Source organism: Alligator mississippiensis, chromosome 5, assembly GCF_030867095.1.
Source record: "Alligator mississippiensis isolate rAllMis1 chromosome 5, rAllMis1, whole genome shotgun sequence".
Classification (NCBI taxonomy): Eukaryota; Metazoa; Chordata; order Crocodylia; family Alligatoridae; genus Alligator; species Alligator mississippiensis.
The window spans coordinates 201,467,951-201,486,315 of NC_081828.1; the positions used below are offsets into that span (position 1 = coordinate 201,467,951).

At 45.6% G+C, this 18,365-nt stretch overlaps 1 protein-coding gene across 2 annotated transcripts in view; it reads left to right on the plus strand.

The window, feature by feature from the left end:
• ESYT2 (extended synaptotagmin 2) overlaps window positions 1-18,365 on the plus strand; it is a 147,157-nt gene that overhangs the window by 81,075 nt on the left and 47,717 nt on the right. For both annotated transcript variants that reach the window (XM_059729179.1, XM_059729180.1), the window contains exon 7: window positions 12,851-12,906. In XM_059729179.1, coding sequence (XP_059585162.1) covers window positions 12,851-12,906 — 56 coding nt within the window. The remainder of the gene's footprint in view (window positions 1-12,850; window positions 12,907-18,365) is intronic.

An 18,365-nucleotide genomic window follows, 5' to 3' on the forward strand; every position in this document is an offset into this window, starting at 1 on the left:
TTGTGAAATCTGGCTTGATTGACATAAGGATGGTCTCTACTTCCAGGGATAGCCATTGTAAAATGAGGCGCTCAAGGACCTTGTAGCACACAGACAGTAGTGCAGCTGGTTGGTAGCTGGCCACCAGTGTGAGGTCTTTGCCTGGTTTTGGAATGGCAATAACTTGTACCATATGCCACTTAATGAAGCACTTAGAGCATTTTGACATGTGCTCTGGGAGTGTTTAATTAAAGTGCCCGGAGCATCTCATATATCAGGGTCCCTGCACTTTAAAATGGCAACGGGGGCACTTTATCTAAAGCTCATAGAACAAGTTTTAGCTAAAGCGCCCCTGCCATCATTTTGAAGCACAGGGATGCTGACGAGATGCTGGTACGCAGTAATTACTATGCTCCAACAGACTCCATTAATCGAGTCTGCTCCAATGCACTGTGATTATAATACATCAGAGCAGCCTCCTGGCTTGTGTATAGGCGCCCCTAGGAGGCATATTCTGCTGCTGGCTTGTTCCCTGTCTGAATCACACCGCAGCACTTGGGAGCCAGGAAGCATACAAGCATTCCCTCTGTCCAGTTGCAGCTGGGCTGGAACACAGCACTGGGGAAGGGAAGGCTGATGATCCCTTCCCTGATGATCCCTGCCTACATTCGTATTTAAAAAAAAAAAAGCCTGTAAAGTTCTCTGGACTGCATGCTCTAGGAACCCCTGGCAAGGCTCTTTGCTTCTCTGTTTGAAATATACAGGTCCGTTTTTCTCTTGGGAAAACAAACGTGGGATGATATGAATGTGTGTACACAGCCAGAGTCTGGGAAATAAGACCTTTCTGTGGCAGATGGAAAATTGAATTTAGTAGAACTTAAATTATGAGAACTAACTAGCAATGGCCCATACAAAGTATATTTGGGAAGCTTTAGAAGTTATTGGTTCCTAACAATCAGGACTTTTCCCATTCACACTTCAAGTTTCCTCATTTTTATTAAATTCCAGTGTTGTATTTTTAAACATAAGTTTATTGTCTTGGAGCCATTTTAAATCAGTGATCGTGATTTAAATGGCTTTTAAAAATAATTTGGTTTAAAAATAGAGCACATGGCAGGAGCACATGCTGCCCAAAACCAGAGCCTGGCCAGCTGAAGCCATGTGCCACCTGCTGGCCAGGCTTCCTGCCATGGCTGCAGCCTGGGGAGGCCCAGGTAAGGCTGCTGTGGTGCACATGGCATGGGCATTCCGTACTGCTACTCATGCCCAGGGAAACAAGTGTCTGTGCTTGTCTGGATGCATCCATAAGACACATCCTGATGAGTGCGCATGTTCAGTTTGAAGCATCTCAAAGCAGTCTGAGGCACCACCAACTGCATGTGGCACACGTGCACCCATTCACCATGCTGCTAATTTGCAGCATTTGGGGGGGGGGGGGAGGGGGGGGTTGACACCGGAGGAACCCAGCGTAAAAAAAAACAACTTGCTGTTGAAAAAAGTGGTGGGGCGCATGTGGCAGCAGCATGCAGTACCAGAAAGGGAGCATGGCCAGCCACAGCTATGTTCTGGCTGCTGGCCAGGTTTTGAGCAGCTGGCTTGGTACCGCTGCTGTCCTAAGAGGCCCCCAGTTCCCCAGGTAAGGCTGCTGCCCTTAGGAGGCCTCCAGGACCCCAGCCTCCCCTACCCTACCCAGGTCACTTTGCTGCACACCAGAGCATACGTGCAGGGGCATGCCTGGGCACAAATAGTAGAGGCACAAATATATGCTGCTGCTATTTTTCCCATGGGAAACTTGTGCCTCTGCACATGCATGCTCAATGAGACATATCCATAGTGTCTTTTTGGAGAGCTTCCATTGGCTTTCCCTCCTCTCTTGCTCCAGACATAAGATACTTTTGTTGACTATATCCCCACGCTGACTCTGACTGAAATGCATCTGTCATCCACTTGTTCTGTTTTCACATATGATATGTGAGGTCCCTCAGGGCTCGGTCCTTGGACCGATACTCTTTAATGTCATCAGCGACTTGGACAAGGGAGTCAAATGTACTCTGTCCAAGTTTGCAGATGACACAAAGTCATTATGGGGAGAAGTGGACACGCCGGAGGGCAGGGAAGAGCTGCAAGCAGACCTGGACAGGTTGGACAAGTGGGCAGAAAACAACAGAATGCAGTTCAACAAGGAGAAATGCAAAGTGCTGCACCTAGGGAGGAAAAATGTCCAGCACACCTACAGCCTAGGGAATGACCTGCTGGGTGGCACGGAAGTGGAAAGGGATCTTGGAGTCCTAGTGCACTCCAAGATGAACATGAGTCGGCAGTGTGACGAAGCCATCAGAAAAGCCAATGGCACTTTATCGTGCATCAGCAGATGCATGACGAATAGGTCCAAGGTGGTGATACTTCCCCTCTATCGGGCACTGGTCAGACTGCAGTTGGAGTACTGCGTGCAATTCTGGGCGCCGCAATTCAAGAGGGATGCGGATAACCTGGAGAGGGTCCAGAGAAGGGCCACTCATATGGTTAAGGGCCTGCAGACCAAGCCCTACGAGGAGAGACTAGAGAAACTGGACCTTTTCAGCCTCCGCAAGAGAAGGTTGAGAGGCGACCTTGTGGCTGCCTATAAGTTCATCACGGGGGCACAGAAGGGAATTGGTGAGTATTTATTCACCAAGGCGCCCCCGGGGGTTACAAGAAACAATGGCCACAAGCTAACAGAGAGCAGATTTAGATTGGACATTAGGAGGAACTTCTTCACAGTTCGAGTGGCCAAGGTCTGGAACGGGCTCCCAAGGGAGGTGGTGCTCTCCCCTACCCTGGGGGTCTTCAAGAGGAGGTTAGATGAGTATCTAGCTGGGGTCATCTAGACCCAGCACTCTTTCCTGCTTATGCAGGGGGTCGGACTCGATGATCTATTGAGGTCCCTTCCGACCCTAACATCTATGAATCTATGATATATAGATATCTGTGTGTGTGTGTTTGTGTGTATCATAGCATAATATATGTACAGATTATGCTGTTTCTCTGCTCTGTCACCTACTTTGTTCTTGTAGGTGGGAAAGGTATTGAGGCTTACAAGCATCTTTACAGCAGTTTGTCTTAAAATAGACTGTCAATTTTACATTAATGCTTAATTATTATTTCAGTTCTGATCCTCCTTATTCCTTGTCTATAGTGAATAAAGAGTTCAAAATTCGGCAATGCTTATGTTGTCAAATGAATGTAATTGTAATGTGAGTAGGCATATCCCTGGTAGCTCTAATGTAGTCAGTACAGATAACAGGTCCTAAGGCACAGAGGCATTGAATCTGTGTGGGCTGTGCAAGTCTGCCTGGGATCCTGGGAATACGTTTGAGTTGTTAGCCCCATACTCAAATCTGCCATGGCTGCTGTTTTTATTGATAGTAACTATATTAAAGCTACTGTAGATATAGCCTTCGTCTCAAAAGCCCCCAGTTTTCCTGGAAGCTCTGTTCCAGTAAAGGTGCACAAAAACTACTGGTGAGTAAAAATTGGGCTGTGATTGGGCTCTGATCCCAGAGTTGCTTTCTCCTTTAAGATCTCACTGCTTCCATGCCCCACATGGGCCTCACAGAGACATTTTTTAAAACCTCTAAGCTTTGAGCTGTGGATTGTACTTGTTACACATTTTCCTACTGCATCTACCTACATGGAATGTCTTGCTCTTGAGCAATTTAGTTAATAATCTAGAAGTTGAAGAAAGGTTTCTGGATGCTGACATTTGGTTTCCCAACTTTCTTGTTTAATTCACCATGAAACTAGGCAAGCTACTTCAATTAGTATGTTATAATGCTTACTAGGGCTGTGCAAAATTTCGATGGATATTTCATTTCGCAGGTGTTTCAGTGCATTTCGGCTCGAAACACCAAAACGAAATGCAAGGCTTTGAAACAGATTTAAAAGGAAACAAGGGCACTCAAAACGTTTTGAAAATTTCGAAGACTTTTGAGTTTCGAAGCTGGGCTTGCAGGGAAATACAAACTAAGGAGAAGGAGGGGGGGAAGGGGAGGAACGACTGCTCTTATATTGACTGTGTAGCTGATCCTTCCCTGAGGTCCCTTCCAATCCCTGTACTCTGGGGGAGAGACAGAGAAGGAGCATAAAAGCATTGTTTGAAATGAGCTTTGGCAGTTTACTGAGCTGTGTCCTCCAGCAGCATATGGAGCGTCTGGAAGGCTCTCACTTCCTACTTGCTAGTCTGTTCCTACCAAGTGGGATCCAGTCCTTTCCGAAATACCCTAATACCTTTTCCTAATCCGTTCCTTTCAATTTATTCCTCCCCCAAAATCCTCTTTTTGTTTTTGTTATTCTCTGTAATTCTTTCTCCACACAAAAGAAAATCTGTGTTTTTCCTGACAGGCTGCATTGACTGTTCAGGAAAGCACAACATATATTAAAAAATATATATTTATATATTACATAAATAAATACATTACATTACATTACATTACAGAAACACACACAGATTTTACAGCATACCAAACATGAAGCGTGCTGGAAAGGCAGGTGGCCTCTTTCTACCTTTGCTTTTCTGGCCAAGGCAGAAGAGGGGGCATAGGGAGAGCTCTAAGTTCTGCGCTCCCCACAAAACTTAGACACAGCCTCTTTCCAACAACTAGCAGCCATGCTGCTTCTGCTGCTAGTGGCACCAAGGACATGGAAGTAGTGTCTGCATCCCCTCCAATAACACCTGCCATAATAACAACAACCCTGAGCACTACCACCATGACAGCAACAAGCAGCACCAGCATTACAGTCTCCTTCACCCCAGTTTCAATTCCCAGCCTGAGTCTTCCAGTGCCAGAGGAAGAGCTGGAGCTGGATCTGAGTGCCATAGCAAGGGAAATTCTGGGGAAGGAGAGGGAATTATCTGAGTTTGTGCTCCACACCCCTCAAGTTTCCCCTAGAGCCAGGTCTCCTTCCCCAGAAGACAGTTCAAAGGAGGTTGAGATAGAGGTTGTAGAGGCAAGTGGCCCAGCTGAGTCTGCTCCTCCTGTTGCTGTGCACCTTGAAGCACCTACTTTGGGCGGGTCCCAGCAAGGGATCCAAGAACTGACAGGGTTTAGTGGGGTTCATTAGGACCGTGACGAAGCTGAAACATGAGGGCAGCCTCCCTATCTTTTATCTTTTCCAACAAGATGTGGTAGCAGGCAAGAAGAGAAGGCACCCACAAGTCAGAGCTGGCACCATCACAGGGCCCTAGGGGTATCACAGCCATCTGCACTTTGTCATGAACTAGGGTCCCTAGAGTTTTCCAGAAGCCCCTGCACCTATCTCCTTGAAAGCTGGTAGGCTTTATGGCTACTATGCCTGCTGTTTTCATCCCCCTGTGCCTTCATGCTCACATGTCACGAGTTTTGCTCTGAACAGTTTGAGGTGCAGTTTTCCAGAAACCCCTGCACCTATCTCCTTGAAACTTGACAGGCTTCATGGCATCAGAAGGGGCTCCTATTACGGCTGTGGAAAGCTTCTGTCGCTGGTTCGATTTGGTGGAGATTTGGCTTGATTCAGCGGCCGAATCTCCAAATCAAATCGGGAGAAACTTTAATCTCTTTGAATTGAATCAGAACCCTCCGAATCAATTCAGAGAGATTCGATGATTCGGACATAGAGACAGCTTTAAATGTTTTTTCTACATACCTCAAGGTACCAGGCGGCTTGTGAACGCTGACATGGTGGGGTGGATGGAGCATTCCACGGGAGCGTGGGGGGTGTCCCCAATGCACTTGGCAGTGGACCTGGAAGTGGACCAGAAACACTTCCAAGTCCACTGGGGAGTGCTCGTTGGACCCCATCCCCACCTCCCACCCCTCCTCCCAACTCAGTGACTGGTGTCTCTTGGGTCTGGGGGACACCCAGAGTCCCCCTGTGGCCGATCACCAAGGGGACGTGTGGAGGGTCTGCTGCTGAGCACGTGCCCCCCACTCCTGTGGGATGCTCCACCATCGCAGAGTACACCGCCATCCCACCATCGCAGAGTATACAAGCCACATCTGGTACCTCGAGGTATGTAGAAAAAACATTTAAAGCTGTCTATGGCCGAATCGCTGATTCTCTGAATCAGCATCGAATCTTCGGATTCAGCCGAATTGAATTGAATCAGGACAGTAATCTTAATCAACGAATTGAATCACTGTCCCTGATTCAGGCCGAATCCAAATCTGAATTGAATATGGCCCATTTCACACACCCCTAGCTACTATTCCTGCTGTTTTCATCCGAATCAGGGAAAAAATTACAAAGTTATAGGCATTTTCATGATTCCCCAGTATAGCTTATGGGTGGAACACCGAAATGCATCAAAACAGCTAAAGGTTTCAGCAAAACAAAACAGAACAGCACTTCGAAACAGTGAAACGGAAAACTGTCCCTTTGAAATGGAAAATCTGAAATTGTTGCCATTTTGCATAGCCCTAATGCTTACCCATCTTCATAAGAGCACATCACGCTTTTCAGAAACAATGTTGTATGTAAATGCAAGGTATTGTATATGTTTCGTTGTCTGCCTTGAGAGAGCAGCCATATAGTGTTAACCTACCACACCCACTGTGAGCAGTGGAGACTATATTCACAGAGGAAATAGCCTATTAAATTACTGATAATTTGGTTCTTTGAAAAGAATGGCAGGAGTGTCAACTTTATAAAAATGAATATATGCAGCCTAAATACTTACAAACATTTACCCTGTGTTAATAAAAGATCAAGAAACTGATTGTAATTAGTTAAAAGCTAAGAAGGAAATAGAAATGTTTGTATTATTTTCCTTGTGCAAGCATATTACTAAGTGGATTTTTTTTAGCAGTTAGTTAGTTTATATTAAATTAATAGACTATATTTAAGAAAGTGAAGGGCACTTGCAGTAGACAAGGAAATTCAATTCTGTGAATTTGTTTACTTACAAGTGTACACCATCAAGAAAATTTCTCGTCCGACTTCCTGTATGAAGGCAGCATAGAGTTTACCCAGACCCAGCAGTTCTTAAAAACCTCCAGTGAAGGAGGTTCCCCAAGCTCCACAGTTTTCTTATTCTGCTGTTTACCTGCTTTTAGTTTTTTCTGACATCTTATTTAACTCTTCTTTATTGAAAATTAACCTGGTTTATAGATTAGATTCATAGAGTTGGAAGAGACCTCCGTGGGTCATCTAGTCCGACCCCCTGCCCCTGGCAGGCAAGAAAAGAGTCACCAATCCTGGGGTCATGTGATCCCAGCCAGGTGCCTGTCCGGTCTCTTCTGGAAGACCCCCAAGGATGGGGTGAGCATCATCTCCCTTGGGAGCCCATTCCAGATTCTGGCAACCCTTACCATGAAGAACTTTTTCCTAATGTCCAGCCTAAACCTTCTCTCTAGTAGCTTATGGCCATTGTTCCTTGTCGTTCCAGGGGGTGCCCTGGTGAACAGATCATCGCCTACTTCATGTTGCACTCCCCTTTATGAATTTGTACGCCTCCACAAGGTCCCCTCTCAGCCTTCTCTTGAAGAGGCTGAAGAGGTTAAGGTCCCTTAGCCTTTCCTCATAGGGCCTTCCCTGCAGGCCTCTAATGAGGCGAGTGGCTCTTCTTTGGACCTTCTCCAGGTTGTCCGCATCCCGCTTGAACTGCAGCATCCAGAACAGGACACAGTACTCCAGCTGCGGTCTGACCAGTGCTGCATAGAGGGGGAGAATTACTTCCCTGGACCTGTTTGTGAAGCACCTACAGATGCACAACAAGGTGTGATTGGCTCTGCCAACTGCTTCATCACATTGGTGACTCATGTTCATCCTGGAGTCAACAGTGACTCCAAGATCTTTTTCTGCCTCAGTGGAGCTGAGAAGGTTGCCCCCCAGCCTGTAGGTATGATGGCAGTTCTTCCTCTCTAGATGCAGCACCTTGCACTTGTCCTTATTGAATTGCATCCTGTTGCTGTCTGCCCACTTCCCCAGCCTGTCTAGGTCGGCCTGGATGTGGTTCCTCCTCTCCAGGGTGTTAGCTGCACCCCATAATTTTGTGTCATCTGTGAATTTGGACAGGGTGCTTCCCACTCTCTCTTCATCAGTGATCTGGATGATGTTGAACAGCACTGGCCCCAGAACTGAGCCCTGAGGAACTCCACTGCCCACACCTTTCCAGGTTGACGCCGACCCATCCACTGAGTCGGATGTTCGACCACCCTCTGAGTACAACCCTTGAGCCAATTTACTACCCAGTCTACTGTGTAATCATCCAAGGCAAATCCCCTCAGTTTATTTATAAGGATGGTATGGGATACCTTGTCAAAGGCCTTCTTGAAGTCCAGATAGATAACATCCACCTCGACTCCTGCATCTAAACAATTGGTAGCCTTGTCATAAAAGGAAACTAGATTAGTCGGGCAGGACCTGCCTGCTAAAAACCCACGTTGGTTACCTCTCCGCATCACATTAGCCAGTGGGCTCCCACAGAAGTGCTCCTTGATAATTTTTTCTAGGATTTTCCCAGGGATAGAGGTAAGGCTGACTGGTCTATAGTTCCCCAGGTCCTCATTCCTCCCCTTCTTAAACGTTGGGACGATGTTAGCCCTCTTTCAACCTCCGGAACCTGACCGGACCTCATATATCCTGGCCAGTGGATCAGCTATGACCCCTGCTAATTCCTTTATTACCCATAGGTGGAGTGTCTCTGGTCCCGGTGATTTGAATGTGTCCAGTACCTCCAAGTGTCTTTTTACCGTGTCGGCTGATGTTCCCTTTGTTGGTGTCCGTGATATATGTTGAGGGTTCATCTAGATTCCCATTTAAGAAGATAGAGGCAAAAAACTCATTGAAGAGCTCTGCCTTGTCCCTAATATCTGTCACTAAGCCCCACTGCCTGTCCTGTATGGGTCCTATGCTACCCCGCACCCTCTTTTTGCTCCCAACATACCTTTACTGGTGAACAAGTTAAGAGGCTGTGACATGGATGACTACACAGTCCAGTGGGTGGCGAATTGGCTAGAGGGCCGCACCCAGAGAGTCGTGGTGGATGGGTCGGTCTCGACCTGGAAGGGTGTGGGCAGTGGGGTCCCGCAGGGCTCGGTCCTTGGACCGATACTCTTTAATGTCTTCATCAGTGACTTGGACGAGGGAGTCAAATGTACTCTGTCCAAGTTTGCAGATGACACAAAGCTATGGGGAGAAGTGGACACGTCGGAGGGCAGGGAACAGCTGCAGGCAGACCTGGACAGGTTGGACAAGTGGGCAGAAAACAACAGGATGCAGTTCAACAAGGAGAAATGCAAAGTGCTGCACCTAGGGAGGAAAAATGTCCAGCACACCTACAGCCTAGGGAATGACCTGCTGGGTGGCACAGAGGTGGAAAGGGATCTTGGAGTCCTAGTGGACTCCAAGATGAACATGAGTCGGCAGTGTGACGAAGCCATCAAAAAAGCCAATGGCACTTTATCGTGCATCAGCAGATGCATGACGAATAGGTCCAAGGAGGTGATACTTCCCCTCTATCGGGCACTGGTCAGACCGCAGTTGGAGTACTGCGTGCAATTCTGGGCGCCACACTTCAAGAAGGATGCGGATAACCCAGAGAGGGTCCAGAGAAGGGCAACTCGTATGGTCAAGGGCCTGCAGACCAAGCCCTACGAGGAGAGACTAGAGAAACTGGACCTTTTCAGCCTCCGCAAGAGAAGGTTGAGAGGCGACCTTGTGACTGCCTATAAGTTCATCACAGGGGCACAGAAGGGAATTGGTGAGTATTTATTCACCAAGGCGCCCCCAGGGGTTACAAGAAACAATGGCCACAAGCTAGCAGAGAGCAGATTTAGATTGGACATTGGGAAGAACTTCTTCACAGTTCGAGTGGCCAAGGTATGGAATGGGTTCCCAAGGGAGGTGGTGCTCTCCCCTACCCTGGGGGTCTTCAAGAGGAGGTTAGGTGAGTATCTAGCTGGGGTCATCTAGACCCAGCACTCTTTCCTGCTAATGCAGGGGGTCGGACTCGATGATCTATTGAGGTCCCTTCCGACCCTAACATCTATGAATCTATGAATCTAAAGAAGGACTTTTTATTGTCCTTAATTCCTGATGCTAGCCCGAGTTCTAGAGTTCCCTTGGCCTTCCTGACCGACTCTCTGCAGGTACGGACCAAAGAAGTATACTCCTCTTTACTAGCTATCCCCTGCTTTCACTTCCTGTACGCCTCTTTTTTTGCCCTTAAGGTATCTTGGATGCCCCTGGTTAGCCAAAGGGGTTTCCTGGCCTCCTTCCCCCCTTTCCTCTGCCATGGGATTGACTCACTCTGAGCCCAAAGAATGGTTTCCTTGAGGAATGTCCACCATCCTGGACCCTCAATGCATCTAAGTTCTTAGTTCCTAGCACCCTGCTAACCAATCCCATGAGTCTATTAAAGTCAGCTTTTTTAATGCCCTGCTGGATATAATGCCTGCCCTTCACTGGATAGTGAATTTTATCATTTGGTAATCGCTGTCCCCTAAATTGCCTTGAATCCGCAGGTCCCCCACCCAAGTCATCCCCTGTGGCCAACACCAAGTCGAGCAAGGTGTTGCCCCTGGTGGGACACCTTACCTCCTGTGTTAGGTGGAGGTCCTGAATACAGGTTAAGAACTTGCAAGAGCAGTTAGATCTAGATGACTGCTCCTCCCAGCATATGTCTGCGTAGTTAAGGTCCCCTATGACTACCATATCTCTAGACCTCACAGCCTCTTTGAGCTGCTTAGAAAATTCCCAGTCTAGCTCGTCATCCTGGTGTGGCGGCCTGTAGTAGACCCCCACCACCAGATCCCTTTCACCCCGAGCCTCTTGGATCCTAACCCGCAGAGTCTCTGCTTGACCACCCTCTGACCCTAATTTGATTAGGGAAGATGTGTACTGTTCTTTGACATAAAGAGCACCTCCTCCACCTATTTTCCCTACTCTATCTCTCCTATACAACCTATAGCCCTCTATTCCCACCACCCAGTCTTGAGAAGAGTCCCACCAGGTTTCAGTTAGTCCCACTAGGCCAAAGTTGTTGCTTGCTAGCAAGAGCTCTAGGTCCTCCTGCTTGTTTCCCATGCTTCTGGCATTTGTGTATATACACCTAATACCCCTGGTGCCTGTCCCTGGTCCCCCCTTAAACTGCTGTCTAATAGGATCTTTGCTACATTCCTGGGCTGATCTTGTGGGTGTCTTTTGGTTCGGTGTTCCGTGGCTCCCTCCGTACTTGTCCTCCCCTTCCCCCGATCAGCCTAGATTAAAGCCCACCAGAGGAGATCAGCCAACCTGAAAGAGAGCACGTGCTTCCCTTTGGGGGAGAGGTGAAGCCCATCCCACCCGAGCATGTCTCTTGTTCTGAAGTATGGATCGTGGTCCAAAAAGCCGAAGCCCGCCTTGTCTTTATTCTTGTCTTTCTTGAAGCGGGTGAACAATTGATCCACTTCCTCATTAAAACAGCCTTTTAAATACTGTATGACTGGTATGTCCCCATTTTCTCCTTTACTTTTCTCTTTTCTAAAGAAACTGAACTAATGCCTTCAACCTTTCTTCATAGGTCATTTTTTAAAACCTCTTATTCTTACTCAAAGCCAGTATGAAGCATTTTCTTGTGAGGGAAGTACAGAAGAAGCTTTTGGCACTGTTGAATTTTGCTATACTGAAAAGTGAATCTGTAGATTATTTACCTTTTGTGTGAACTTTAAATAATCATGCATTGCATCTATTTAACTATCAGTTTACAAAGGTATCTGTTAGGAACACTTCTATTTACTTTTGCAACACAAGAGCCAAATGGGTATTAAATGCAAAGGCAGCTTATTTGTAACTGATAAAAAAGGTCATATATTCAGGGACAAGGCACTTCTAATATTAAGCTGTTTTATTATTTCACTGAAGTGAAGATCTTTTAGGATTCAAAGTAGCATTAGATATTTATAGAAAACATCATCTACATGTGTATAGCATACAGTACTTATAATAAAAGGTATAAACCCTCAAGCAAACTGCCTGGATTAAGAAAAGATTTGCAATGGATAGTAATAAGTCAAACAGGATTCAGAGCATGGTGCTTATCTTGCAAATTGACACAGTGCATTTACAAACAGTGACTGCTTTTATGCCTCTGGTTCGTCACATGCCCATTCAAATGAAGAGTGTATAAGAGAGTAGCAGGGGTTTGGGTTGTAGCCGTGTTGGTCTAAGGACATAGGCAGACAAGGTTCCTTGGGTGAATTTGATATCTTTTATTAGACCAACCCAAAAATTTGGGTTGGTCTAATAAAAGATATCAAATTCACCCAAGGAACCTTGTCTGCCTATAAGAGAGTAGGACATTTTGAAGCTATGTGGTGCTCACTTCTTAGCCTCATTTTTTGATGGTTATACTCAGGGTAGATTTTTGTCTTTGTGTGGGGTTTGTTGCTCTTAAGTAAAAAAAAAACACCCCAAAACTTGGCATAAATGGTTAGACCTTAATGAGCTAAAGGTAAATAAAAATGAAAGTCAGTAATTGAGGCAAAGTTGAGTATTAGGAGTTCTTTTGAGGAAGCTTGTTCTAGTTGTGTTTCATCACTCATTTTGTCAAGACATGAGTGTAGGGTTACCATCTGTGTCTATGAGCAAAGAAGGCCAGTGATTTATAGCATATTTCTGGTTTAATATATGTGAAAGCCACTTGATAGTGCATGCATACATTTCATATTGAGATTTTAATGTTTGAGCTTTTTAGTTTTAAGGTGGCTAGATTGTTTGATCTATGGGTGGCCAATTTTAAAACAGAAACTTTCTGGAAGCTGGCCATGAGTTTTCCACCAGTGTCCAGTTATCAATATTCATGTTTTCAGCTTTGTTTCTTCAACACTGGGAACTCAGAGCAGTTTTTAATTACATTTCTCTCTCCTGTTTATAGCTTCTGGAAATTAACTGGACAGGACTGACTAATCTGCTGGATGTTCCAGGACTGAAGTAAGCAAGCATATATAAAACAGTATGTCAGGAGTTCTGCTTTCTTTACAAATAAAAAAAATGTTGGAACTGCTAATAAATTGGCTAATGTAGGTTAAGTGTTTTATAGTTCATATTTTGAAGTTTAGCACCCTGTGGTAATTGTATAACACTGGAAAGTTCATGGTAAAAAGAATTGCAGTATTGTACAGCTGCAAGCTGGTAGAGGTGTTTGAGACATTTCTTGAGATCAGTTTTCTGTCCATTTTTTTTTTTCAATTTTCAGCTCCAAACCAGCCCAAGCTACCACACTGAGTGGCTAGCTTGTTATGCTGCTCTCTGAAGTGAAGCTGAACAGCTCCATTCACCTAGCTGGTTGTCTTGTCAGACTGCTCCACTCACTAAGTGTTCATTTGATGGAGAATTATACATCCAGGCAGCCAGTTCCTTTGGCTGGTGGGCTCCCAGGCTTCCTTGGTTCTCAGGTTCAGCAAGCAGGCAATTCCTGATAGCCTGCCTAGCAAACCACTGGGGAACTACGCAGACAGGCATGGAACAGTCCCACCTGCCCAGCTGGGAGGAACATGTGGGGTCAGATGGGGATAAGCTGTGGCAGAAGCGCATGCTCCAGCTGCAGTCATTTACACTGCCTATTGGGAGGGGTCAGAGTGGGCTGGGGCAACCCTTTTCATCACATAGCTGGAGGAGTCATTAGCAGGGATGTCCAGGACATGTAAGACTACCTGCCTTCTTCCTCTCCCCCTCCCCACTAGCACAGGGGAGTTTTCCCCAAGGCATGAAACTCATTAGTTATGCCTCTGCTTCTGCCTGCTTTATGTTTATCAGATAATCCTAACACAGGCAGGAGAACCCTGTTTAAGAATCATTGAGGTAAGCTGAGGCAGTACAATGGTGGCTCTCAACTGGGGGTGCTGCCAAATTCAAAAAAGTTTTGGAGGGGCCCCCTAATTCTAAACAGGTTGAGGACCACCGGTCTTAAGCATCTACTACAGCAGGGGTGGGCAAAATGCAGCCCATAGGCTACTTGCGGCCCACCAGGCCATTCTATTTGGCCCACAGGGCCCCTAAAAAATTTAGAAAATTAATATTAATCTGCCCCTGGCTGCCTGTCATGCGGCGCTCGATGGCTTGCCAAAACTCAGTAAGCGGCCCTCCGCCCAAAATAATTGCCCATCCATGTACTACAGCCATTGTCACAGACCACATACTGGGCTAGATGGAGCATTGGTCTGACCCAGCATTGAAGCTTCTTATGGTTTTTCAATTCTGAAAATGTTTAACTTTTCACGGGATGGAAAATTTGTTTCCATGCATCTCAAGAGTCTGGGAGTGGAGGAGAGAGAGAGAGAGAGAGAGAAAGATAGATGTGCATGCACACACTGTGTCTTCAAAGGCTTGAATTTTTCTCTTTACTTCAGTGTGAATGAGAATTTTGAGAGAGAGAGACAATATATTTTATTTAAATTTCCACTCTTAAAGATTAAAGTAATCCATGGTTATGATTTATCTGAGAAACATAAAAAGAAGTTATTTTATCTCAAGAAGTGCAGTAAAGACTGACCTTATATTTAAATGTATTCTTGATCGTTTGTTTCTTGATTTGAAATGCTAAGTTTTTTTCTTTTCAAAGCTTGCTTACTCTACCTAGTGACAGCCAAGTAAACTAGCAAAAACGATTTCTGTTTGTTAGCTGGAAACAGGAGAAAGAACTTTGGCTTGGTTTTTGTATTCCTGAGTTTATAATATTTTGAATTCCTGCATTTATAATTCATAAATTTATAGTTTATGGTTCCTAACAAAATGGAGGAGGAAGAGGCGAAAAACAAGATGTCATGTTATCACAGTTTTGATTTCGTTAGTTAGTATCTTGAGTTCTTTCATGTGACATTTACTCAGGGCTTTTAACATGTTGTTGTAACATGGGTAGAGTGGCTAATGAAAGAAATAATAGCATGTGATTTGGTCCAGATACTTGGAATCAAAATGGAAGAGTAGCTAATTGCAAAAACTGAAAACTCAACTCTTAGGGTGCCTGTACACAAGCATGGAGGCTACTCCAATGCGCTGTACTTACAGTGCATCAGGGCAGATTCAATTAACTGAGTCTGCTGGAGCGTGATAATTACCGTGCTCCAGCAGCTTCCCTTGTCTCGTGTATCAGTGTCCTGGTGCTTCAAAATAGCAGTGGGGGTGCTTGAACTAAAGCTTGTTCAATGTGCTGATACACAAAATGTGATGCATGAGACTCTCCAAGAGCTGCTCTAATTAAAGGGCTGCCACCCCACCCCGAAGCATGTGTAAAAGTGCCCTTAAAGATTAAAGCAAACATGTGAAATAAAGAAACAAGTTCTTTTCTCTCAGATAATGCAACAAAAATGGTCCTTACTTATAAAGAGATTCTTACTTGTTTTTTTGTCTTATCACTTACCCAAGTTTGATAACTGAAAATGAGAGAGACAAACTTTCAAATGTCATTTGTTTCTGAAATTGTTTTATTATCCTTCTTGAATCCTGAATTACAAAAGCCTGCTTTCAGAAATTAAAAAACAAGCAAACAAAAAAACCACACTTTACCAGAAGCAGCAGCGCATTACTTGGATCCAGTTTTGCAGCATCTGTATAGATCAGGCCCTTCAGTGGGCCTTTTTGATACTTCAGCTAAAGCTGATTCAATCAGCTATTAGGTAAGGCCAAAGAAGCCCCACTAAAGCACCCCATCTTTAGAGACATCAGGCTAGCTGGGTCCAACAAAGGTGCTGCCTCTTCTGGGCATGCGCGGGGGCTCAGCATGGTAACGTGCTGAGTTTGAAGTAAAGCACTGCTTATTTGTTTTTAATGTTTGCAAGCAACCCATCTGTAGTGTAAAAGTAGCCTTGCTTTACATCAAGACGTAAAGCCTTACTTTATATCAACACAAAAAGGAAGCTGACAAGAAGTGAAAGCTTGGACAGATGACCAGGGAGGAGTAGAAGAATATTGCTCGGGCATGCAGGGATGGGAATCAGGAAAGCCAAAGTGCAATTGGAGTTGCAGCTAGCAAGGGATGTGAAGGTAACAAAAAAGGTTTCTATAAGTATGTTGGCAACAAGGGGAACATCAGGGAAAGTGCGGGTCCTTTACTGAATGCGTAAGTAACCTAGTGACAGATGATGAGGAAAAGGCTGAAGTGCTCAATCCCTTTTTTACCTCGATCTTCACAGGCAAGGTCAGTTCCCAGACTACTGCACCAGGCAGCACAGTTTCAGGAGAAGGTGAGCAGCCCTCAGCGATGAAAGAACAGCTTATAGACTATTTAGAAAAACTGGACATGTCCGAGTCCATGGGGCAAGATGCAATGCTTCCAAGGGTGCTGAGGGAGTTGGATGATGTTGGTTGTAGAGCCATGGCTGTTATCTTGGAAAACTTGTGGTGATCGAGGGGCGGTCCTGAACAATTGGAAAAGGACAAATATAGTTCCCATCTTTAAGAAAGGGAAGAAGGAGGTTCCAGGGAACTACAGACCAGTCAACCTCACCTCAGTCCCCAGAAAAATCTTAGAGCAGGTCCTCAAAAAATCCATTTCTAAGCACTTCAAGGAAAGGAAAGTGATCAGGAACAGTCAGCATGGATTCACCAAGGGCAAGTCATGCCTGACCAACCTGATTGCCTTGTATGATGAGATGATGAGCTCTATGGATGCAGAGAGACCAGTGGATGTGGTGTACCTTGACTTTAGCAAGGCTTTTGATATGGTCTCCCACAGCATTCTTGCAGGCAAGCTGAGGAAGTCTGGGTTGGATGAAGTGTGATAGAGTGCACCCACAGCAAGTTCCCAGGTGACACCAATCTGGGGGGAGTAGTAGATATGCTAGCAGGTGGGGGTAGGATTCAGAGGGACCTAGACAAATTGGAGGATTGGGACAAAAGAAATCACATGAGGTTCAACAAGGACAAGTGCAAAGTCCTGCACTTAGGACAGAACAATCCCATGCACCGCTACAGGCTTGGGACCAACTGGCTAAGCAGCAGCTCTAAAGAAAAGGACCTGGGGGTTATAGTGGACAATAAGATAGATATGAGTCAGCTGTGTGCCCTTGTTGACAAGAAGGCTAACAGGGCTGCCTTAGTAGGAGCATTGCCAGGAGATTAAGAGAAGTAATTATTCCCCTCTCTTCTGCACTGGTGAGGCCACATCTGGAGTACTATGTCCAGCTTTCGGCCCCCCACCAAAAAAGGCTGTGGATAGGGCTGTGCGAAGCTTCGGTCCCTGATTTGATTTGGCAGAGATTCAGCCTGATTCGGTGGCCGAATCTCCAAATCTGAATTCAATCAGAGGACCGTTTAACTGCTCTGTATTGAATGGGAACCCTCAGAATCGATCTGGAGAAATTCGGAAAGATTCGGGGATTCAGACATAGAGACAGCTTTAAATATTTTTTCTACATACCTCTAGGTAGCAGGTGTCTCGTGAGTGCTGTGATGCTGGGGTGCACAGAGTGTCCCACAGAAGCATGGGACAGGTTCGCCGCCAAGCACATGGAGGGTCCCCCCACACTCCTGTGGGATGCTCCATGCGCCCCAGCATTGCAGCAATCACAAGCCACACCTGCTACCTCAAGGTATGTAGAAAAAAACTTCTAAATCTGTGTCTATGTCTGAATCACTGATTCTCCAAATCAGCATCAAATCTTCAGATTCACCCGAATCAAATCGGGGACAGTGATCCGAATTAACGAATCAAATTGCTGTCCCTGGTTTGGCCCAAATCCAAATTGAATAGGGCCCGCTTTGCACACCCCTAGCTGTGGACAGATTGGAGAGAGTCCAGCAGAGGGCAACAAAAATAGCTAGGAGGCTGAGGCACTGACTTCTGAGGAGAGGCTGAGGGAACTGGGCTTATTTAGTTTGCAGGAAAGACTGAGGGGGGATTTGATAGCAGCCTTTAACTACCTGAAGCGGGGTTACAAAGAAGATGGAGCTAAAGTGTTCTCAGTGGTGGCAGATGACAGAACAAAGAGCAGTGTCTCTAGTTGCACCAAGGGACGGTTAGGTTAGATATTGGGAAAAGTTTTCTCAGTAGGAGGGCAGTGAAGCACTGGAATGGATTATGTTGAGAGGTGGTAGAGTCTCCATCCTTGGAGATTTTTAAGGCCTGGTTCGACAAAGCCCTGGGTGGAATGATCTAGTTGGGGCTGGTCCTGCTTTGAGTGAGGACTTGGACTAGATGACCTCCAGGGGTCCCTTCCTACCCTAATTTTCTATGATTCTGTATTTGTAGGCATTAAATGAAGTACCCATTGAGTTTAAAACTAGAATGCCATTAACTAAATTAATCATGCCAAACTTTGGAGTTCACCTTAAGATGGCTTCCTTGAAGAAGGAAGCTCTCTTGGTGGAGTAGAAAATGCTGTCATCCTAGAGTATACCTTTTGAAGAATCGTTTGCTGTTATTGAGATATAGGCAATGCTTAAGCTCACTA